Source organism: Argopecten irradians, chromosome 7 (genome assembly GCF_041381155.1).
Source record: "Argopecten irradians isolate NY chromosome 7, Ai_NY, whole genome shotgun sequence".
Lineage (NCBI taxonomy): Eukaryota > Metazoa > Mollusca > Bivalvia > Pectinida > Pectinidae > Argopecten > Argopecten irradians.
The window spans coordinates 3,052,294-3,077,326 of NC_091140.1; the positions used below are offsets into that span (position 1 = coordinate 3,052,294).

Consider the following 25,033-nt stretch of genomic DNA (forward strand, 5'->3'; position numbering starts at 1 on the left):
ACTTTTCAGTCAGAAGGTAATGTCTTGTATCTTTTCCGCTACTTCTGACTGACTTTTCAGTCAGAAGGTAATATCTTTTCCACTACAACACTTTAGTTGTTGTTGCTTTTGTTGAAAATCCTGGTTGTCTTGAAACCAAAAAGTGCAAATGGTGTAAGAAAATGTTACTATAAAGTATAAACGCATTCCTATATTCAAAACAGATTTGTTGTCTTCATATTTTACTGATGATATCCGGATATTTTATTTGTCTCCGTAGTCGGTTAAAACTATTACTATAATAAAATGCAATCGCCTCAAACGCTTGATTATAACGCAGACTTCATGATTGAGCTACAAGCTTGCTAAATACATAGATCACAAGAACGAAAACGAAAACTGTTGACCGAGCAAACCGCAACTTAATATTTCCTGCATCGACAATTGTAAGACAGAGGTTTAATGATAATGTGTATAGCTTCAAATGCATAGCAACAATGCATTATATTCGTTGATTTAATGAAATCCATCTTAATCGCATTACCAAGAAATCTTGCGTCAAAATTTGACGATGTCTTAGACTACACTAAGATGGAAATCAAAATACTGTGTTTATTTGGATATTTATTGTTATATTGTGATCCACAAAGGGGACGTTTTGTAAGCAGGATGAAATAACTGCCTAGTGTTCACAAACTTATTCCCAAATTGTAAATATGGAAGGAGAATTAACGTGCGGAATTTGTTTGGAATTTTTTGACAGTCCTCTTATGCTGCCTTGCAGTCATAATTTCTGTAAGAAATGTCTGGAAGGGATTATCAATGCTAGACAAAATTACCGTCTGAGACGCCCACCTGGAGTCAATATTGACTGTCCTCTGTGTCAGAGACATTGGTCCTTGGATAATGGACTTGATGGATTACCAGGAAACCTTACACTGGAGAACATCATCTCCCATTACAAATCCAAGGGAGCGATGCCTTACAGCGAAGCGTCGTGGAACACGGATTTGGATATCACAGAAGTTACATGCAAATTGCATAATCATCCAATGACACTCTATTGTATGACCTGTGATTTTGCTGTGTGTAAAGAATGTAACTGCTGCACAGATAAGGGATCAAAGATGTCTCATCGCTGTGCCCCAATTAAGGAACATGCTTCATTTCTTCAGGTGAATATTTGGGCTTTGAGATATTTCATATATAACAAGTTATATACCAAAAGTATATGTGGATGTATACACTTGACTCAGTACAATAATTGACACTTGTAAAGCATGATTTATTTGCATGTGTACAACTGTACTGTACATCATTATAGGCTTGGTACAATTGTAAGATTTCAGCATAATCACTTAATGAATAATTTATGTCTAATGCTGTCATTTTGCATGATGGCTATAATCAGATTGCAGATTAAAACAGACATCTGTAATATGGATACAATTGAAAATAAAAGATCGATGGCTAATTGATATTCTTCATGTCATTCAATGTTAACGTTATATAACTATGAATATGATCATTACATATAACACGTTTTTTCTGTGTTTCGTCTTTCTGGTAATAAAAAAATAAATAGCTAGGCCAGGTACATGTAATGTACATGACGTACATGTACAATACTTTTGTCATGTTACATCATGAGTTATAAATTCCAGGGATGTAGATCATACAGCAGTCTTATGCTGCCGATTAGAGAAATATATTAATTAATTAAGTGTTGCAAAAAGCTTACATGGGTTAATTGTTAAATTAATGATAAAATGATATCAATGACAGGGTTTGAACTATGACCTTTACTATAGGCAGTAGCTTAACTAAATCAGCAAATGCATATATATGTAATTCACAAATTGCTATAAGTTCCAGATCCAGTGGTTGTTGCACATACATTTTCCCATTCCTTCACCAGTTATAATAATTACTGCAAGTAATAATATATTGTTTGATGGACTGAAGCAAGCAGTGGAATTATATACATATTGTTAATATACTGGGGAGGATACATGTACAGTTGGTAGTAGACTAAAAGTTACACCCTTGTGCACACGGAGTGCACTACGTTTAGACTACAGGTAGACACGGAGTGCACGAGGTTTAGACTACAGGTAGACACGGAGTGCACTACGTGTGAACACAGTGTCCACTACAGGTGGACATCGTGTCCAGGTACATTGAGACCTAGACAGACAAGGTGATGTGTTACAGTTAGGGATCGGGGAAGAATAAGTTCTTCAATTTGAAATAATACATAATTATAATTTTTAAGTGTTTATTTTTTTTTTAATTACAACATCTACAATTTAATGTACAGTATATATAACTATATAATACAATATTTTTTTAGTATACGTGACAACATTGTAAAAGGGTTTAAATCAAGATGCAGATTGTTGTGCATATATCTATTTAGTTTTATTAGAAAATATAAAGCGTACCAAGTAGTACACATAATTATTGATCATTGAGTAATTTCACCAATGTACGTTTGGAATCCATGTCAGATTTAAGACTATTTATAGATTTTTTCCGAGTATCTTATTCTGCTTTATATTTGAAAATTATAGCTTGTTTTTAAAAATGTCATTTTACATAATGACAGTCAACGATGTTTATCAACAGGGACATGTGTAATCCAAACAACAGAATCCTTGACCCTGGTATACGGTTGGCAATGCAACTATACAAAGTACATGAAAGTCTCCGCGATAACTTCACGTTGTTAAATTACACTTACGTAATTGAAACGTACATGGTATGGATGTAAGAGTAAAGACTCTTTTATTCTTCCGGAATCGTTGTCTTGTATAATAGATAATATAATTTCCCGATATTTCACTCTGTACTTGTATATGTCTGTTCCAAATAAATGTCACAATGACCTTATTCAACTACAAAATACTACAAAAGGAATTTGTACTTACCGTGAAAATTCAGCGTAATTTTAACATCTTCCAGTAAACCATTCATTTATGTGCATATAAAGTCTTGTTGTCGATTCTTTTCCATTTTGTTAAAATAGATTATGAATATGTAAAACGAAAATGGTATACATTGTATAAGACTTACCATACCATGACTTTTCGAAACTGCTTTAAAGACGTACTGGTAACTTTTCCCGCTCCGAGAGCGATATGATCGGCAGGCAAATCCGCTCTGAGGGCGAGCGGTCTCGCTCCATGAGTGGGCGAATCCGCTCTACGAACGAGCGGGGGAACTCGCTCTACGAGCGGGAGGACAGCGGACGGATCCGCTCTGTGAGCGATGGATCTTCCTCCCGTCCCGCCGCGATCCCGCTCCAACCCCGCCGCGATCCCGCTCAAATTCTAAGCGAAAGCTCAAGCGATTTTTCACTCGCGGAGCTATTTACTCCCAAATCACCCTTCGGGTACTGTAGGTTCATGAGTTTGAAACACAAAAGTACCATTCTTATTAGATACATGAACATGCTTGTTGTAGAGCCTGGGTAAACATGTACACCGGTTTCCGGGGGGGGGGGTGTAGATTGGGATGAGGGATGAGGTATACGTAAGCGATGCTGAATACACCTCAATTATTGTCATGACAGGCAGCCGTGAAGTGGAGCTGACGGTAGCTGTACAATGCTTAAATCATGCATGTCTGTCACAACCTTGAATTTACCAATAATACATGTATATATTATAATCAAAATTAATGTAGGTTAGGTACTTATTCAACATTGTAATATGGTATTTTATATACATAGTCATGGTAATCAGGTTTCTGATATATGTAAAAAGCCAGTGTAAAAAAAATTAAATAAATGAAAAGATATTGGATGAAATATGATGATTCCAATAATCTTGAAATAAATGTTTTAGTTAAAGATGCTCCACCGCCGACAGAGCATAAATGATATTCATCATTCGAACAATAATTTGTATTTAATCGTATATATATATGCCTAATTAACACAAAAAATAATATAAAATAATTTATTTCGCCTTTGGTACATGCGCAATCAGTACTTCATTTCATATAGAATATAGTGCCAAGGAATTTTTTCGGGATGCAATTAATTATTTTTCATATTTTGTACTTGAAGTAAAATTAGAAGCTCAAACTTTTCAATGGTGGTAATGGTGTAAAGTAAGTAACTTTTGTAACAGAAGAAAAATACTAAATCGTCTGCTCCTGTTTTTGATTGTGAAAAAATACCATTTGTCAGCGGTGGAGCATCTTTAACTATACACTTGGTATTTAGATTATTTTTAATTTTAATTTATAAAGCTTCATTATCAAATAAATTAAAATGCACTACCAGTTAAAACACATATCCCTATTGACTAGCATTGTTGTATAACTGTACGTATTTGTGTGATGAGTACAATGTACATATGTATGTATGAAGAGAGGCTGCCACCTAAGTACAGCATGCTATAAATGGACCTCCTGGGGTTGGGATAAGGTACTACATGTATACAGGTGTTGTTAGTCTGTGATACACTTGACTGAACATATTGAAGGGTGCCCAAAGAAGGCCCCAGGCCCCTGGCCAAACTCTGACCAATGTTAGGTAATTTAGATTATCATACCCGTGTGGTTGATGGAACAGTATGAAGCCCAAGTGACCATGGCAACTGCAGTCCTAGCCTAGGGGTCTACCTTTCGAGCAGGCAAATTTAAGTGAACAATTTACTACATGTATGGATCATACATTAATTGTTATCATATAACTCACGCGGTTTGTAAAAGAAGGTCAGAATAGGATATTGTCAAATTATCAAGGTTTCTAGAATTAAAATAATTATGACAAATTCAGAATCTAATCAACAACTATGAATCTACAGTTTAAATGGGTAGAAGTTGGATTTATTTTGATTCTGTCTGTTTGATTTGTTATCAGACATGTGACCTACATTTTAGCGATCGGTCCTTTGAACAGTGTTGATGCTCACGAGCAGCCACATGCCCGATGATAAATTTTTGCTTTCTTAAGCCAGTGCTTACAGGTTCCTCAATCGGTTGAGTGTAATAAAGTGTAATTTCTAATGCCGATTTTTAACGTCTATGGACGATTTCTCATTTTTCCAATGCTTTGCGACGTGACAGGTTCCATGTAGCAAATGTATACGTATTATACAAACTATTTCGCGCACCTTGCCGTTTAGAAAACTATATTCCATACATACATAGTTCAACATTTTATGAAGAATTTTATTTGTTTATGTTTATATGTCCTTGCTTTTCTTATGTCCATCTATATATTATTTTTAATCAAAATAATTTGCCGATCAAAATATCTCTTTGGCGACGATTTGCTTATACTAAAAATCCTACTCCACGCAAGGTTCATCACTTTATGCGTATGAAAAAGAATTTCATCTTTAAACTACTTATCACTAGCTAAGAAAAATAGTTTTTACTGGGAACTATCCATTGATGAAACATAACTAGTATGTGGTTTACCGTACGCAGTTAATTTGCAACGCAGTTATTTTGCTTTTATAAATTCTATAATTAACGTCCTTATGTATTAATTAAATTGTATCATAATATATGTTGATACATTTTACTTTATATGTATCTATTCAAATAAACATTACACTACGAATGATTTCCAGTAATTAACGGCAATTTTTATGTTGCAATAAATATTATGTTTCTGATCGCAATAACTATTTCTATCTGTCAAAGTCCATATAGACTGCAGAATCAATACATATTTTCTCATATTTCTGTGGCACATCATCTAGTCTGTCTGTAGTGGATATTTTACCTGGACACGATGTCCACCTGTATGGGACACCGTGTTCACACGTAGTGCACTCCGTGTCTACCTGTAGTCTAAATCTTGTGCACTCCGTGTCTACCTGTAGTCTAAACCCCGTGCACTCCGTGTCTACCTGTAGTCTAAACCTCGTGCACTCCGTGTCCACTCATAGTTCACACTGTGTGCACAATGTGTAACCTTTAGTCTACTACCAAATGTACATGTATAAAACTGTATAGAAGAAAAATCGGGATTTTGTGATCAGATATAGTGGTTGCTGTTCTCCATTAGTAAAAGCTCTGTATGATATAATAAGTACTGTAGAGTGTCCATGTTTGATGTTCTGGACAGCTTTCAGTAACAGTATTTGCTGACCCCATTATGAGGACACAGAACAACATTTAACCACAAAATTAGTGTGATTTTATAAGGGCACAAGTATCTTATTATGTATAGTTTAAGGTCACTTCCGATAGGCGGATGTGACCATCTTATAAACATTGACAAGTGTGTGTGGTATTTCTGTTCAAATTGATGGCATGGCTTATGTACAAAGGTTAACAAAAAGACCAGACATCATATATGTTAGCCTTATTTAATTCCACTTAGTGTAAATGTAGTGTGCATGCAATGCATTGAAAGATGTAATTTGCAGCCTTTGTCTCCTGTGATACTGAAAATTTAAAGTGCTAGCTACCTTACTATAGCATACTGGTACTGAGGTAGTCAAATAAGTACTTCATGCTGTTTATACTAAATAAAAGGAATGCTGGTTTGGTTCATGTATAAATATATAAGTGATGTGTAAATATATTTATAAGTGTTAGACTTATTTCAAGTTAATTTTAGTGTTTGTCTGTTTGAACATACTTATATATTGTAATGTAATAAGATGTATAAATATGACAAGTATTTTTAGCTCACCTGGTCCGAAGGACAAAGGTGAGCTTATGCCATGACCGTGGCGTCCGTCGTCTGTCTGTCCATCAACAATTGACTTCTTCTCCAAAACCGCTGGTCGGATTTCAACAAAATTTGACTGGTAGCATCCTTATGGATGAACTGACTGAAAATTGTATAAATGATGAGGATGACCCCTCAGGGGCCTGAGGGGCGGGGTCAAAAGTGGTCAATTTGGCTATTTCCATAAAAACGACTTCTTCTCTGAAACTAAGCATGGCATAGCAACCATTATGCAATGGTACCGTAGCATCCTTATAGAGTGGGGATTCAAAATTATACAAATGATGGGGCTGACCTCTGGGGGGCCTGAGGGGCGCAGTCAACAGGGGTCAATTTGGCTATTTCCATATAAACAATTTCTTCTCTGCAACTGAGCATGTTGAGAGCACTCATAATGCAATGGTTGCATCTTTATAGGGTGGGGTTCAAAATTGTACAAATGATATGGGGCTGACCCCCTGGGGCTTTAGGCGCGAGGACAAGAAGGTTAATTAGGCCACTTTTTTCATATAAATGACTTCCTCTCTGTAACTATGTATTAGATAGCATATTCGTATGGTATCTATAGCTATTGCATCATTATATGGTTGGGATTCAAAATTAAACAAATTGTGGGGTCAATTTTGTTATTTTTCTAATTGTAAGACTAAGAGTCTTTGTAATTTTTTAATCACTAATTACTAAATAACAGAATTACTAAAAAAAAAAAACCAGGTGAATGATACAGGCCCTCTGGGCCTCTTGTTATTATTAGTAAGAATGCAATGCCTTCTGTCATGGACTATTGATTATATATAAAACTCCTCCATCACCGACTAGAATTCTGAGCATATTGTTAATCTCTGATCTGTTGTAGGCCACCATTTCCAGCAAACTGACTGAAGTGAAAAAGAAAGTGATCCCCCTTAACGATCGTGTACAGCTTTTAGAGGACATTGTACGGGGCATTGATGTAAGTGTACACTAAAAGTGATTGTAAATAGCCATTCAGTTACTTTTAAGTCTGTTATTTTATTGTAGTACAGTACAACCATTTGATGAAATCATTCAGTTTGAAAAATGAAAAATAAAAGGAGTATTTTCTAAAATTATCTCTTACACAAACATTTCTCATATAGAAATGTTCTTTGGGAAGTTTAAAATGGTGAAATATTTTTTGTTTCTATTTTCATGTATTTTTTATCTCAATAACGCCGCATACTAATTATTTACATCACACTTCTAACTTGTAAGGAGAACCAGAAGAAAGTGGAGAGACAACTGGAGTTGGAGATTGCCTCCCTTGTTTCTCTTCTCAACAGTCGCCAGGAGGAGCTAACCCGTCTCCTTGGTAACGACATCCAGGGCATCCGTCGCCCTGTTGAGGATCACCTCAGACGGTACAAGAACCTACAGACGACCATACAGGAACATTTCAAAAAGCTTAGCATGGTTAAGGGTACTAAGGATTTAAGTCTTAGAATCAAGGTAAGTCACATATCATATTTTGTATTACTATTACATTACTTTGCAGAATACAGGTATTGATGGCTTATAATCCCAAGTATCTGTCTGATTTTTTTCGTGATTTAGAAGAAAAAAAAATTTGAAAAAAAATTGAAAAAAAACCCAACTGTTTTAAGTCATGCAGAGATATGACAGATGGACAATAATGACTCAGAATTTTTTGTTAAAAATCAAAATAAATATTGAACATGGCTAAGTGGGTCCTACTTTTCAAACAAACCAAAGTTAGCTGACATAGTAAAGTCATTGTTGAGAACACCTTGTGACTACCGTAACTACGTAAAGTCTTTCGGAACTCTTCCGAGAATGAGTCATGAACTTTCCGACTTCTGTTTGGCAACGATTGTAACTTCTAAGGCCACCAGTTTAAAATGAAGGCATGTTTACAAGCATCGACTTAACAACTGCTGTACAAAAATTATTAAGAAATCAAAATTAACATTCCTTGATATAACTTACTTTTAGCTACATCTACAAATATTAACAATACTGGGGTCAAATCTAACTTGAATTTTAATTAAAAATTCTTAGGATCAAGGTCAGTTTCAGATATACCATTCATACATATCAAGTAATATAATAAAGGATGAAATATATAGGGTCAAGGTCAGCCTGGGATACATATGTATATCTAAGAAAGATGGAAGGAGGGGGGGAAGAAAAGCAGAGAAAAGATCCCCTTTTCTAGTGTGTGACATAGATCATTATTTGGTGGTGCCAAGGATCTCTTGTTTTATAGGTTTTTCTTTGTATTTGTAGTTGATGCAGGACTCTGAGAAGCAGTTGAACAGTCTGTTATGTTTTGACCTTGCCTGGTTTTCGTCCAATGATATGCCATCTGTAGACATGCCCGCCTGGTCACTACAGAAATGTGATGTGGAGCGCAGCATCTCTGATCTCATGTGGCAGAAAACAGGTTTGTATATAGCCTCCATATCCTCATACAGGGATCATCATTTTGAGATAAATTTTAGAGTTTGACATTTCTTAATAATCACTATCAAAGAAGTTTCCTGAATCATCTGAGTTATCTTTGAGAAGTAGTGGCCAGTGGTCAAAAGCTCTCCAAATTAATCCCTGCATATGGCTCAAAGAGAAAGTATGATCACTCATGATCAGTTCTGTGTATCTGAAATTTTCTGAAACAAATTTGTGTGTAGGCTAAAAATGTACCACAGAAAAGCTTGACAGTTATTCCACAGTCTGTTGCTATCACAGATGACACTTTCTACTTTGATAGGTGGAGACGGAACAAAGCCTTTGAGGCCCCTGGTGCCCTTACAAATGCCAGTACTAAGCCAGTCAGAACCTGGAGCGATGGGATTCTCAAGTCGTGGCAGCAGTGGCGAGAGAGAGATGTCAGAACTGACTAAAACTCCCATAGTTCCTGGATTTGATACAAAATTTGCCAAACAAGATGCTGCCAAGAGATTTTCCCCAGAAATGGCTAAGTTACCTGTTGTCCCAGGATTGGAATCTTTCTTTAAACAATCCGAGGAAACGTTTGCCCCACCTCAGTGTAGTACTGCTACAAAGACAGACACTTCTAGTGCCAGTATGTTATTCAGTGTGCCAAATTCTAGACGCTCTGACGGTAGTGTGGATGTGTGTATCCCGGCTGGAGCAGGACCGAAACGTTTCAGTCTGTCTGTGTCGGGGAACGGAGGAGCTACTAACGTGGTTAGAGCCCCTACAAGTGTAACTATGACGACACAGCGGCCTGTCTCTACTACACAAACAGCTTTGTCTGGCAAACCTGTCAGTACAAGTTCTACTTTCAAATTTGAAAGTGTTACAGACCAAAACGGTACAGGTTGTGGTGGGGCCAGATCAGCAGAGAGCAACAGGAAGTACCCAACAATAACCACCTCAGATTTCATACCGAGGAAATCTTTAACGGGAAAACCAAACATTGTGGTGTCACAGGAACAGCCGATGGAAGTCGTCGCGGAAACCTCCTCTTCTATGGCGAGTAGTATATCAGTGTCGGTCAACAGTGATACACCCAGTAGTGTATCAACAGTCACTTCTGGACTCGACAAACTCCCCCTGGCAGATACACAGACTTTTCAGCCAGCAGTTATTTCTCCTTCCATCAGTTCAAATACACCTTTCGAAGTAAAATTTCCAGTTTTCCAAGGAACTTCAAATCCATCAAGCTCAAGTTCAGGAAGTGGAGCTATTTCCTTTCGAGTTTCTCTTGGTCAGAGTTTACCACCATACTGCCCACCTACTACCAGCACCACAGAACAGCCGGCAAGTCAGTCTCGCTCATCTAACATCAACTTCAGTTCACAGTCCAACATCCCATTAAAGGGAGACAATTTGTCCAGATCATCAGCATGTGGAGTGTCAGGATCAAAAACAGACACCCCCAACGTGACAACTTTGACATTTGGTGTGAAACCCAAAATACCGAGTGGGTTTACTTTCTCTGGTAACCAAAACGTGTTTAAGCCAGTTGTGAGTGCAGCACTGATGACCACGTCAGCACCCTCTTTACCCACTGCGTCTGGAGACTCTGCTGCAGTATCATGTTCCAGTGACACATCCCTTCAGATCACCAGACGATCTAGTGCCCCGATACTGTCTACTGGGTATCCAGAGGAAAGCACTAGACCAGTTACACAAGGAGGAGCCACAAACTTCGGGGAAGGACTGCCTAAACTTTCCTCAAGGGATTTTTCGCCTTCAAGGACTGGATCCCCTCCTAGATCAGTTACCTACAGACGCACAGTAAAACCCAAGAGCAAGATACCAAAAAAGTGATAAGTTACCTACAAATGAATAGTAAAACCCAAGAGCAAGATACCAAAAAAAGTGATCAGTTACCTACAAATGCAAAGTAAAACCCAAGAGCAACATACATAAAGGCACACTTTTAAATGCCAGAGAAAGATAAATAAAAAAGGGATACATGTATTTACAAAAATAATGTTTAGAAGAAGATAAATTCATGTGTTACAAATTGTTAATTTATTTTCAAACAGTTATTATATGACAGTTGAAATGTTTCTTGGAAAAATGTCAGACATCCTTAACTCTTGAAAAAGGTTTTGAGGGTTAAAGTATTTTTGTTGTTGTCCTGATCACATTTTCAAATTTATATTTTTAATTATTTATGTAAGAGGTATTAAACATTGGCAGTATTGATTTGCGATTTAATCCAAGGATATGTATACCGGTAATTTGACAATATGTAGCTTATCTTAATTGCTATATTGTATTTCACTTCTGAAGAATTCAAAGTATAATGGAATAATCTTGCATTTATGACATCTGAAATAGGTCTGTCAAATAGAAATGGAACCTTGTAACTAGAAGAAAGATTTTAGCTAGTCAGCATGAGGCTTGACGAGAGCTTACCATCCAAAATATAGCCAATGTACAGATATCAGTTATAGATGTACAGATATCAGTTATAGATCTATAGACAATATATAAATATCAGTATAGATCTATAGACAGGATACAGAAATCAGTATAGATCTATAGACAGAATATAGATATCAGTATAGATCTATAGACAGTATACAAATATCGGTATATATCTATAGACAGTATATAGATATCAGTATAGATCTATAGATAGTCTATAGATATCAATATAAATCTATAGACAGTATATATATATCAGTATAGATCTATAGATAGTATATAAATATCAGTATAGATCTATAGAAAGTATACATATATCAGTATACATGTACATCTATAGATACTATATAGATATCAGTATGTATCTATAGATAGTATATAGATATCAGTATAGATATATAGACTGTATACAGATATCAGTATAGATCTATTGAAAGTATAAAAACAGATATCAGTATAGATCTATAGCTAGTATATAGATATCAGTATAGATCTATAGGCAGTATACAGATATCAGTATAGATCTATAGACAGTATACAGATATCAGTATAGAACTATAGACAGTATACAAATATCAGTATAGATCTATAGACAGTATACACAAATCAGTCTAGATCTATAGATAGTAGATAGATATCAGTCTAGATCTATAGATAGTAGATAGATATCAGTATAGATCTATTGTCAGTTTACAGATATCAGTATAGATCTATAGGCAGTATAGATATCAGTATAGATCTATAGACAGTAGATAGATATCAGTATAGATCTATTGTCAGTTTACAGATATCAGTATATATCTCTAGACAGTATACTGATATCAGTATAGATCTATAGACAGTATACAGAAATCAGTGTAGATCTATAGATAGTATATAGATATCAGTATAGATCTATAGGCAGTATAGATATTAGTATAGATCTATTATCAGTTTACAGATATCAGTATATATCTTGTCAGTTTACAGATATCAGTATAGATCTATAGATAGTATATAGATATCAGTATAGATATATAGACAGTATACAGATATCAGTATAGATCTATAGACAGTATATAGATATCAGTATAGATATATAGACAATATACAGATATCAGTATAGATCTATAGGCAGTATATAGATATCAGTATAAAAATCAGTATAGATCTACAGACATATAGATATCAGTATAGATCTATAGACATATAGATATCAGTATAGATCTATAGGCAGTATACAGATATCAGTATAAAAATCAGTTTAGATCTACAGTCATATAGATATCAGTATAGATCTATAGACATACAGATATCAGTATAGATCTATAGACATATAGATATCAGTATAGATCTATAGACAGTATACAGATATCAGTATAGATCTATAGGCAGTATATAGATATCAGTATAAAAATCAGTATAGATCTACAGACATATAGATATCAGTATAGATCTATAGACATATAGATATCAGTATAGATCTATAGGCAGTATACAGATATCAGTATAAAAATCAGTTTAGATCTACAGACATATAGATATCAGGATAGATCTATAGACATATAGATATCAGTATAGATCTATAGACATATAGATATCTATATAGATCTATAGGCAGTATACAGATATCAGTGTAAAAATCAGTTTAGATCTACATACATATAGATATCAGTATAGATCTATAGACATATAGATATCAGTATAGTATATCATCAGTATATCAGTTGATACATATAGATATAGTATAGATCTATAGACTATAGATATCGTATAGATTATAGGCAGTATACAGATATCAGTGTAAAAATCAGTTTAGATCTACATACATATAGATATCAGTATAGATCTATAGACATATAGATATCAGTATAGATATATAGGCAGTATACAGATATCAGTATAAAAATCAGTTTAGATCTACAGACATATAGATATCAGTATAGATCTATAGACATATAGATATCAGTATAGATCTATAGGCAGTATACAGATATCAGTGTAAAAATCAGTTTAGATCTACATACATATAGCTATCAGTATAGATCTATAGACATATAGATATCAGTATAGATCTATAGGCAGTATACAGATATCAGTATAAAAATCAGTTTAGATGTATAGACAATATAAATCTATAGACAGTATTAGATTATAGTTCTATAGATAATTTCCAGAGGAGTGTATAGATCCGACTCTGGTATGTGTCATTTATTACCCGGTGAATTCTGACAATCTATGTGGAATGTTTTCTATTTCCACATGAGTGCTTTTCTTGTTTGTGGTGACCTAGTTTGAGGTAACCATGTTTGTAGTGACCTAGTTTGAGGTGACCTTGTTTGTGGTGACCTAGTTTGAGGTGACCTTGTGAAGTGTAGAAATGTAGACTTCCTTGACCCTAATGTGTTGACCTGTATATACTCAGATGACTGTATAAATCAATGTTTGAATAAAAGTAACACCATTGTTGACCTATAGTATGACCTTGTTTTGACTATATGACTAAGGCGACCTCATTTTAACTATTATTATATGGACAATGACCTGTATTAACTTTATGGTTAAACTTTGATGAACTTGGATATATTATTTAGTGGTTATGCAGACTTGTGGAGGTATACATGTACATATGTCCCAGACTTGTGGAGGTATACATGTACTTAAAACATGGCTATGATGTCATCTTTTGGAGGTATACATGTACATATGTCCCTGACTTGTGGAGGTATACATGTACATATGTCCCTGACTTGTGGAGGTATACATGTACATGTGTCCCTGACTTGTGGAGGTATACATGTACATGTGTCCCTGACTTGTGGAGGTATACATGTACATGTGTCCCTGACTTGTGGAGGTATACATATACATATGTCCCTGACTTGTGGAGGTATACATGTACATGTGTCCCTGACTTGTGGAGGTATACATGTACATATGTCCCTGACTTGTGGAGGTATACATGTACATGTGTTCCTGACTTGTGGAGGTATACATGTACATATGTCCCTGACTTGTGGAGGTATACATGTACATGTGTCCCTGACTTGTGGAGGTATACATGTACATGTGTCCCTGACTTGTGGAGGTATACATGTACATAATGTCCCTGACTTGTGGAGGTATACATGTACATATGTCCCTGACTTGTGGAGGTATACATGTACATATGTCCCTGACTTGTGGAGGTATACATGTACATAATGTCCCTGACTTGTGGAGGTATACATGTACATATGTCCCTGACTTGTGGAGGTATACATGTACATAATGTCCCTGACTTGTGGAGGTATACATGTACATATGTCCCTGACTTGTGGAGGTATACATGTACATAATGTCCTGACTTGTGGAGGTATACATGTACATAATGTCCCTGACTTGTGGAGGTATACATGTACATAATGTCCCTGACTTGTGGAGGTATACATGTACATATGTCCCTGACTTGTGGAGGTATACATGTACATTGTCCCTGACTTGTGGAGGTATACATGTACATATGTCCCTGACTTGTGGAGGTATACATGTACATATGTCCCTGACTTGTGGAGGTATACATGTACATGTGTCCCTGACTTGTGGAGGTATACATGTACATGTGTCCCTGACTTGTGGAGGTATACATGTACATATGTCCCTGACTTGTGGAGGTATACATGTACATGTGTCCCTGACTTGTGGAGGTATACATGTACATGTGTCCCTGACTTGTGGAGGTATACATGTACATATGTCCCTGACTTGTGGAGGTATACATGTACATGTGTCCCTGACTTGTGGAGGTATACATGTACATATGTCCCTGACTTGTGGAGGTATACATGTACATGTGTCCCTGACTTGTGGAGGTATACATGTACATAATGTCCCTGACTTGTGGAGGTATACATGTACATATGTCCCTGACTTGTGGAGGTATACATGTACATATGTCCCTGACTTGTGGAGGTATACATGTACATAATGTCCCTGACTTGTGGAGGTATACATGTACATGTGTCCCTGACTTGTGGAGGTATACATGTACATAATGTCCCTGACTTGTGGAGGTATACATGTACATATGTCCCTGACTTGTGGAATGTACATATGTCCTGACTTGTGGAGGTATACATGTCAATGTCCCTGACTTGTGGAGGTATACATGTACATATGTCCCTGACTTGTGGAGGTATACATGTACATAATGTCCCTGACTTGTGGAGGTATACATGTACATATGTCCCTGACTTGTGGAGGTATACATGTACATGTGTCCCTGACTTGTGGAGGTATACATGTACATAATGTCCCTGACTTGTGGAGGTATACATGTACATGTGTCCCTGACTTGTGGAGGTATACATGTACATATGTCCCTGACTTGTGGAGGTATACGTGTACATGTGTCCCTGACTTGTGGAGGTATGCATGTACATAATGTCCCTGACTTGTGGAGGTATACATGTACATATGTCCCTGACTTGTGGAGGTATACGTGTACATGTGTCCCTGACTTGTGGAGGTATGCATGTACATAATGTCCCTGACTTGTGGAGGTATACATGTACATATGTCCCTGACTTGTGGAGGTATGCATGTACATAATGTCCCTGACTTGTGGAGGTATACATGTACATGTGTCCCTGACTTGTGGAGGTATACATGTACATATGTCCCTGACTTGTGGAGGTATACATGTACATGTGTCCCTGACTTGTGGAGGTATACATGTACATATGTCCCTGACTTGTGGAGGTATACATGTACATATGTCTCTGACTTGTGGAGGTATACATGTACATATGTCCCTGACTTGTGGAGGTATACATGTACTATGTCCCTGACTTGTGGAGGTATACATGTACATATGTCCCTGACTTGTGGAGGTATACATGTACATATGTCCCTGACTTGTGGAGGTATACATGTACATACACTTGTGGAGTATACATACATTGTCCCTGACTTGTGGAGGTATACATGTACATATGTCCCTGACTTGTGGAGGTATACATGTACATATGTCCCTGACTTGTGGAGGTATACATGTACATATGTCCCTGACTTGTGGAGGTATACATGTACATATGTCCCTGACTTGTGGAGGTATACATGTACATATGTCCCTGACTTGTGGAGGTATACATGTACATATGTCCCTGACTTGTGGAGGTATACATGTACATATGTCCCTGATTGCATATGTCCCTGACTGTGGAGGTATACATGTACATATGTCCCTGACTTGTGGAGGTATACATGTACATATGTCCCTGACTTGTGGAGGTATACATGTACATATGTCCCTGACTTGTGGAGGTATACATGTACATATGTCCCTGACTTGTGGAGGTATACATGTACATATGTCCCTGACTTGTGGAGGTATACATGTACATATGTCCCTGACTTGTGGAGGTATACATGTACATATGTCCCTGACTTGTGGAGGTATACATGTACATGTCCCTGACTTGTGGAGGTATACATGTACATATGTCCCTGACTTGTGGAGGTATACATGTACATATGTCCCTGACTTGTGGAGGTATACTGTACATATGTCCGATGTGGATACATTATGTCCCTGACTTGTGGAGATACATGTACATATGTCCCTGACTTGTGGAGGTATACATGTACATATGTCCCTGACTTGTGGAGGTATACATGTACATGTGTCCCTGACTTGTGGAGGTATACATGTACATATGTCCCTGACTTGTGGAGGTATACATGTACATATGTCCCTGACTTGTGGAGGTATACATGTACATGTGTCCCTGACTTGTGGAGGTATACATGTACATATGTCCCTGACTTGTGGAGGTATACATGTACATGTGTCCCTGACTTGTGGAGGTATACATGTACATGTGTCCCTGACTTGTGGAGGTATACATGTACATATGTCCCTGACTTGTGGAGGTATACATGTACATGTGTCCCTGACTTGTGGAGGTATACATGTACATGTGTCCCTGACTTGTGGAGGTATACATGTACATGTGTCCCTGACTTGTGGAGGTATACATGTACAATGTCCCTGACTTGTGGAGGTATACATGTACATGTGTCCCTGACTTGTGGAGGTATACATGTACATATGTCCCTGACTTGTGGAGGTATACATGTACATGTGTCCCTGACTTGTGGAGGTATACATGTACATATGTCCCTGACTTGTGGAGGTATACATGTACATATGTCCCTGACTTGTGGAGGTATACATGTACATATGTCCCTGACTTGTGGAGGTATACATGTACATATGTCCCTGACTTGTGGAGGTATACATGTACATATGTCCCTGACTTGTGGAGGTATACATGTACATATGTCCCTGACTTGTGGAGGTATACATGTACATATGTCCCTGACTTGTGGAGGTATACATGTACATATGTCCCTGACTTGTGGAGGTATACATGTACATATGTCCCTGACTTGTGGAGGTATACATGTACATATGTCCCTGACTTGTGGAGGTATACATGTACATATGTCCCTGACTTGTGGAGGTATACATGTACATATGTCCCTGACTTGTGGAGGTATACATGTACATATGTCCCTGACTTGTGGAGGTATACATGTACATATGTCCCTGACTTGTGGAGGTATACATGTACATATGTCCCTGACTTGTGGAGGTATACATGTACATATGTCCCTGACTTGTGGAGGTATACATGTACATATGTCCCTGACTTGTGGAGGTATACATGTACATATGTCCCTGACTTGTGGAGGTATACATGTACATATGTCCCTGACTTGTGGAGGTATACATGTACATATGTCCCTGACTTGTGGAGGTATACATGTACATTGTCCCTGACTTGTGGAGGTATACATGTACATATGTCCCTGACTTGTGGAGGTATACATGTACATATGTCCCTGACTTGTGGAGGTATACATGTACATGTGTCCCTGACTTGTGGAGGTATACATGTACATATGTCCCTGACTTGTGGAGGTATACGTGTTCATATGTCCCTGATAGGCTATATGATGATCTCATATACCTCATATGACCTTTTGTTGACTATATCTTGACCTTATGGTGACCTATATTTTGACTTTATGATGACCTTGTATTGACTATATGATGACCTTGTGTTGACTATATGGTAACATATATTTTGTCCTTATGTTGACTGTATGGTGACCTTACGTTGAGTGTACGGTGATCGTGTGTTGACTATATAGTGATCTTGTGTTGACTATATGGTAATCTAATTAAAATTAGACTTGTAATTCTTCTCCACTACAATGCTCTACGTTATGCTCCAATACAAGATGTAACAACTCCTCATTCTGGGTCACCTCAGCATAACCCCTGGCATAGAATCGGAAACCTCAGGATGTACTGCTAGCCTTTGATTCTTCCGAGAGAATCAACCACACAGAAGATTCCATAGGCGAGGCGCTAATTGGCTAACCCATGGGGTCATGCTGAGATGACCCAGAACGAGGAGTTGTTAGATCTTGTATTGGAGCATAACGTAGAGCATTGTAGTGGAGAAGAATTACAAGTCTAATTTTGATTAGATTGGCTTGTATTGACATTACTGTGACCATATATAGACTATAATACAACCTTGTATTGAAGGTAGATGTTAACATTGTTTATAGTCTTAACTTTCTCCTTTTTTGGGAGCATTTTAGAGAGAATGTTTAAATCAAAGAATTGTACAAATCAAGTAATGATAATAATTATTTTTTACACCAGTTAAGGCGTTTTTGTGTGAATATAAAAACTTTACCATTATATCAAATTAACAGTATGTTGATTGCTGTATCAGGGTTGATTAGCATTTTATCTGTTAAGTCATCATTTTATCAAATTGTTCTTTATTGCATTAACCAAACAATTACTGTAGCAGCAATTTGAATAGGTTTATTTTTTGCCTGTTTTCCTACATCTGTTTGTGTTATAATGGTTGTCCTTGTGGCGCTAACAGGCAACTGGAATATTCTGTGATTATGTATACTGTATGTATACTGTTACATTATAATACTTGAATGATTTATGTTACTGTAGTATACTGTATACTTGAATGATTTATGTTACTGTAGTATACTGTATACTTGAATGATTTATGTTACTGTAGTATACTGTATACTTGAATGATTTATGTTACTGTAGTATACTGTATACTTGAATGATTTATGTTTCTGTAGTATACTGTATACTTGAATGATTTATGTTACTGTAGTATACTGTATACTTGAATGATTTATGTTACTGTAGTATACTGTATACTTGAATGATTTATGTTACTGTAGTATACTGTATACTTGAATGATTTATGTTACTGTAGTATACTGTATACTTGAATGATTTATGTTACTGTAGTATACTGTATACTTGAATGATTTATGTTACTGTAGTATACTGTATACTTGAATGATTTATGTTACTGTAGTATACTGTATACTTGAATGATTTATGTTACTGTAGTATACTGTATACTTGAATGATTTATGTTACTGTAGTATACTGTATACTTGAATGATTTATGTTACTGTAGTATACTGTATACTTGAATGATTTATGTTACTGTAGTATACTGTATACTTGAATGATTTAGGTTTTGATTCTTCAGTAACTATTTGTATGATATATTTTGGAATTGTGCCTTAAATAGTTACGTTTCTTATAGATTTTGTCTGTCCTTCCATGAAAATATTTGAGCTGTTTTTATCTTGGTAGTAAATATCTCCCATTCATAAATTTTAAAAAGTTGCTTACCTTGGTCACTGTATGAGACATACCACTTGGTTATCTCCTCTGTTAACTGTAAACTGTATTGGTTATCTCCCCTGTTAGCTGTATTATAAAGCTCACTTGATTATCTCCCCTGTTAGCTGTATTATAAAGCTCACTTGTTTATCTCCCCTGTTAGCTGTATTATAAAACTCACTTGTTTATCTCCCCTGTTAGCTGTATTATACTGCTAACTTGATTATCTCCCCTGTTAGCTGTATTATACTGCTCACTTGATTATCTCCCCTGTTAGCTGTATTATAAAGCTCACTTGATTATCTCCCCTGTTAGCTGTATTATAAAGCTCACTTGTTTATCTCCCCTGTTAGCTGTATTATACTGCTAACATGATTATCTCCCCTGTTAGCTGTATTATACTGCTCACTTGATTATCTCCCCTGTTAGCTGTATTATACTGCTCACTTGATTATCTCCCCTGTTAGCTGTATTATACTGCTCACTTGATTATCTCCCCTGTTAGCTGTATTATACTGCTCACTTGATTATCTCCCCTGTAAGCTGTATTATGGTAGCAGTGTACAGTAAGACCGAGTGACCATGGGTGAGATTTTAATTAAGCAGAAAGCCCCTGTTTTATTATATGCATAAAAAAATAAAAAAAAAATGTATATATCCTAAAATTGGTGAATTCAATCTAGAGAATTATATGCAGGCTTCACATTTGCATAAAGAAATTCCGCAAAATGGGTTCGAGATTAATGGTTTAGAGGGTATCCGAATGTGCGTCTCAGATGGAAAAACTCGGAAAAAATACTGTAGCAGCATGAAAAAATACTGTAGCAGCAGAAATTGATAGCTGGGGCACGAGGTAAGATTGCTCAAAAGTTTAATGAAATACCTATGTCGAAATAGGCTCAGTTCCGCTATCATGGCAGTGATGCTTGGTTTTAAACTGTGTCCAAGAAAAAAAATTCTCCTAGAGGGGGTGTAATTTTGGGTTGAAAATCCCAATTTTTTGCATTTTTTAAAAAAAAACAAATTTGGTTACCATGGTTTTTACAGGCTCACAAAACCACAAAAAGCAGACTTGTCCAAAAATGAACTCTGCATAACAATTGCAAATGTTGTGTCGATTACAAATATATATACTTTTATATAGATGTCATTTAAGGTTAAAAAGCTGTGTGTACATAATTAAAGCCTGCACTTTATTTTGCTAAATTTTTCAAATCTACTGTACATCGCCACCTATACTGCTCACTTGATTATCTCCCCTGTTAACTGTATTATACTGCTCACTTGATTATCTCCCTTGTTAGCTGTATTTTAAAGCTCACTTTATACCAGCTACCTGTCCCGTTGGCTGTATTATCATATGACTCACTTGGCTATTTCCCTTGTTAGCTGTTCTATACAGCTCTCTCGGTTAATCAAATATCTCTCCTGTTAGCTGTATAACACAGGATTAGACTTTCTATTCAACCCCATATTATCATTGTATTCTTTCTAGAGATTGATAAATGTAATTTACATGATATTAACTATGTTCTTAGTGCATGACTTAGCTGCATGTTTGAATAAGTGTTTTGCTTGCTTTGTGTATACATGTATGTGCATGAGATTTTACTAAAAATAAGTACCTTTCTTCAACATGATTGATACAGTGTACACTCCTCACATTTCTAGATGAAAGTAATTTTAATCTGCATATGGAACAAAATCTTTTGTATTCTCAACACGTTTAACAGTTTCAGCAGACCTTTGAAGGAAACATTTTTGGACTTTGTGAGCACATTTAAAATCAGCGTTACTGCCGTTTGTTTCACTATCAGCAGGTATATAGGTAGTTTTAATTAACAATATTTACATTTTTCACTACATATTACGAATACCAAATAAACTCAGGAAAAGTATAGTGACTATTGAGAAGTCCCTGTCAGATTTAACAAGGTTTTGTGATGATGGCAGGAAGGTGGGACTAATTGTACTTGGCATATGTAGTATTGGTACATTTATGCTGAAACCCCTGTATTAAATGGACCAAGTGGTTTTTTTTTTATGGAACCTCAATTCTAGGTCTGGTTCTATAAATGGACTTTACTTTCTTGTTGTATTAAGAGCCATTGTTGTTGAAGGCTTGCATGGCTTCGGTACTAAAGGAAAGTCACCAATCTGTTATTATCCAGTGACCTACAATTGTTACCTAGTGACCTCTAGTTGATACCTGGCTTTATGCAGGTTTTGAACAAGCAACACAGAGGCGTAGGACTAGTGGTAGAATATTCTGATATCTCGTGTTCCACCATTATGTATGTTTCCGTCTGCATATGTTGATTGATAATAATGTACAATTCTTCTAACAATTCATTCTTCAGTTCTAGGAAGAAGATAGCTTTTTGATGTACTCCAAAGTAGAAAAATACATGCAAAGCTGGTTTGTTACACTTTTTGAGCATACAGGCCCTTTTGGTCTTTATTTATTAGCGTACTAGAGTTTTTCAGTGCTATGTGATTTTATAGACATATGCAATAACTATATGCAATGTATATATCTGCTGCTTCTTAATTTATATGTTACTTCATATATTTCACAAGATAATATTGTTATGAATTTTGATCTCACTGTTTAACAGTATGTTTTTCTGTGATACATGTGTAAAGATAATCACAGGTAGGCAATAGTGACTTTAACCATGGTTGATAATTACAGGTAAGATAATCACAGGTAGGTAATAGAGACATTAACCATGGTTGATAATCACAGGTAGGCAATAGTGACGTTAACCATGGTTGATAATTACAGGTAAGATAATCACAGGTAGGCAATAGTGACGTTAACCATGGTTGATAATTACAGGTAAGATAATCACAGGTAGGCAATAGTGACTTTAACCATGGTTGATAATTACAGGTAAGATAATCACAGGTAGGCAATAGTGACGTTAACCATGGTTGATAATCACAGATAAGATAATCACAGGTAGGCTATAGTGACGTTAACCATGGTTGATAATCACAGGTAAGATCATCACAGGTAGGCTATAGTGATGTTAAGCATGGTTGATAATCACAGGTAGGCTATAGTGACTTTAACCATGGTTGATAATCACAGGTAGGCTATAGTGATGTTAAGCATGGTTGATAATCACAGGTAGGCTATAGTGACTTTAACCATGGTTGATAATCACAGGTAAGATAATCACAGATAGGCAATAGTGACGTTAACCATGGTTGATAATCACAGGTAGGCTATAGTGACATTAACCATGGTTGATAATCACAGGTAGGCTATAGTGACGTTAACCATGGTTGATAATCACAGGTAGGTAATAGTGACGTTAACCATGGTTGATAATCACAGATAGGCAATAGTGACATTAACCATGGTTGATAATCACAGGTAGGCTATAGTGACGTTAACCATGGTTGATAATCACAGGTAGGCAATAGTGACGTTAACCATGGTTGATAATCACAGGTAGGCAATAGTGACGTTAACCATGGTTGATAATCACAGGTAGGTAATAGTGACGTTAACCATGGTTGATAATCACAGGTAGGCAATAGTGACGTTAACCATGGTTGATAATCACAGGTAGGTAATAGTGACGTTAACCATGGTTGATAATCACAGGTAGGCAATAGTGACGTTAACCATGGTTGATAATCACAGGTAGGCAATAGAGACATTAACCATGGTTGATAATCACAGATAGGCAATATTGATGTTAACCATGGTTGATAATCACAGGTAGGCAATAGTGACGTTAACCATTGTTGATAATACAACACATTTAGGTAGGTTCTACACAGAGCTCACCAGCATGGAGTGACTTTTCTTTCTTGTACAAAGGCATGCCTTTCTTTTATCCTATCAGTAGATTTCTAAAATTAAATGTTTGCTCCAAGTTTTCTAAAACTAAACTAAAATTGTTGAATACAATGAATTTATTTTACCGTAGCTTCTTATCGATATGAATTTTAAAGGATAGTTTACATTGTCAGACTCACCCAGAGGAAATGGCTTCAAAAGTTAGAAGAACTTGTGCACTCTTCTTCAAAGTTTAAGTTTATGATACATTTAAGTCAATAATTAAACCCAATATCACTCATTATGGAAAATCCAAGTCTGGCATCAGGGGTCAAATGAAACTGAAGACTTAATGCATTCTATATGGGATGTATTAATTTCTGACTTCAAGATATATGATCTAAAACTCAACATTCCCTGCGTATCTACTCAGAAGAAATATCATAAAACAAATGTATACTGTGTATCTAGTCATTTACCTGGGTCAAAATTTTGTGATTTTAACAACAAAAAAAACTCAGAAAATTTAGCTTTAAATTTTTTGTGATATGGCTTTAAAGGTACAGCTGTATATGTGATTCAACCATTTCAGTGTATTTTGCAATCATAGTAATGTCCTGCAAAATCGTGAAAATATCATGCCCAAGGAAAATAACGAGCTATACAGTATCAAATACATTAATGTTGTCATTTTCAGTTTTGGTCACCATCAATGTATACTGCAAAATATTCTTGTTATAACTAAATGTATTTCAGCTTGTAATAACAATCTGTTAATTAAGTTAATTATGACCCTTAGTGCTGTCTTGATGTTACAAACAAATCACTTTTTGACAGTTGTATACCTAAAAGGTTATGTTGTTTTGTTTATTTGTGTAGCAATCCGAATTGTTGCAAAGCTTTTAGCTACTCATTGTGTTTGAACAGAAACTTAAATAAAATATGGATGCAAAAA

At 36.1% G+C, this 25,033-nt stretch overlaps 1 protein-coding gene and 2 long non-coding RNA genes across 3 annotated transcripts; all 3 read left to right on the forward strand.

Moving 5' to 3' along the window:
• The first annotated feature begins 280 nt into the window (after window positions 1-280).
• On the forward strand, window positions 281-13,247 carry LOC138327291 (uncharacterized). Its single transcript, XM_069273262.1, has 5 exons — window positions 281-1,154; window positions 7,539-7,634; window positions 7,916-8,149; window positions 8,948-9,104; window positions 9,429-13,247. Exons 1-5 carry the CDS (start codon window positions 696-698, stop codon window positions 10,955-10,957), a joined length of 2,475 nt encoding a protein of 824 aa, XP_069129363.1. The 5' UTR covers window positions 281-695; the 3' UTR covers window positions 10,958-13,247.
• A 1,806-nt stretch (window positions 13,248-15,053) lies between these two features.
• LOC138326734 (uncharacterized) lies at window positions 15,054-15,624 on the forward strand. The gene is made up of 3 exons (XR_011208950.1): window positions 15,054-15,099; window positions 15,133-15,530; window positions 15,564-15,624. It is a non-coding gene; the product is annotated as an uncharacterized lncRNA (long non-coding RNA).
• A 4,143-nt stretch (window positions 15,625-19,767) lies between these two features.
• On the forward strand, window positions 19,768-25,033 carry LOC138327292 (uncharacterized). The gene is made up of 2 exons (XR_011209026.1): window positions 19,768-23,286; window positions 23,473-25,033. It is a non-coding gene; the product is annotated as an uncharacterized lncRNA (long non-coding RNA).

Bases quoted from the DNA above. Each gene is read 5' to 3' on its own strand.
- LOC138327291 (XM_069273262.1), top strand. From the start codon at position 696: ATGGAAGGAGAATTAACGTGCGGAATTTGTTTGGAATTTTTTGACAGT. The intron at 1,155-7,538 runs GTGAATATTTGG...GATCTGTTGTAG, and splicing joins AACATGCTTCATTTCTTCAG to GCCACCATTTCCAGCAAACT. The intron at 7,635-7,915 runs GTAAGTGTACAC...CTAACTTGTAAG, and splicing joins ACATTGTACGGGGCATTGAT to GAGAACCAGAAGAAAGTGGA.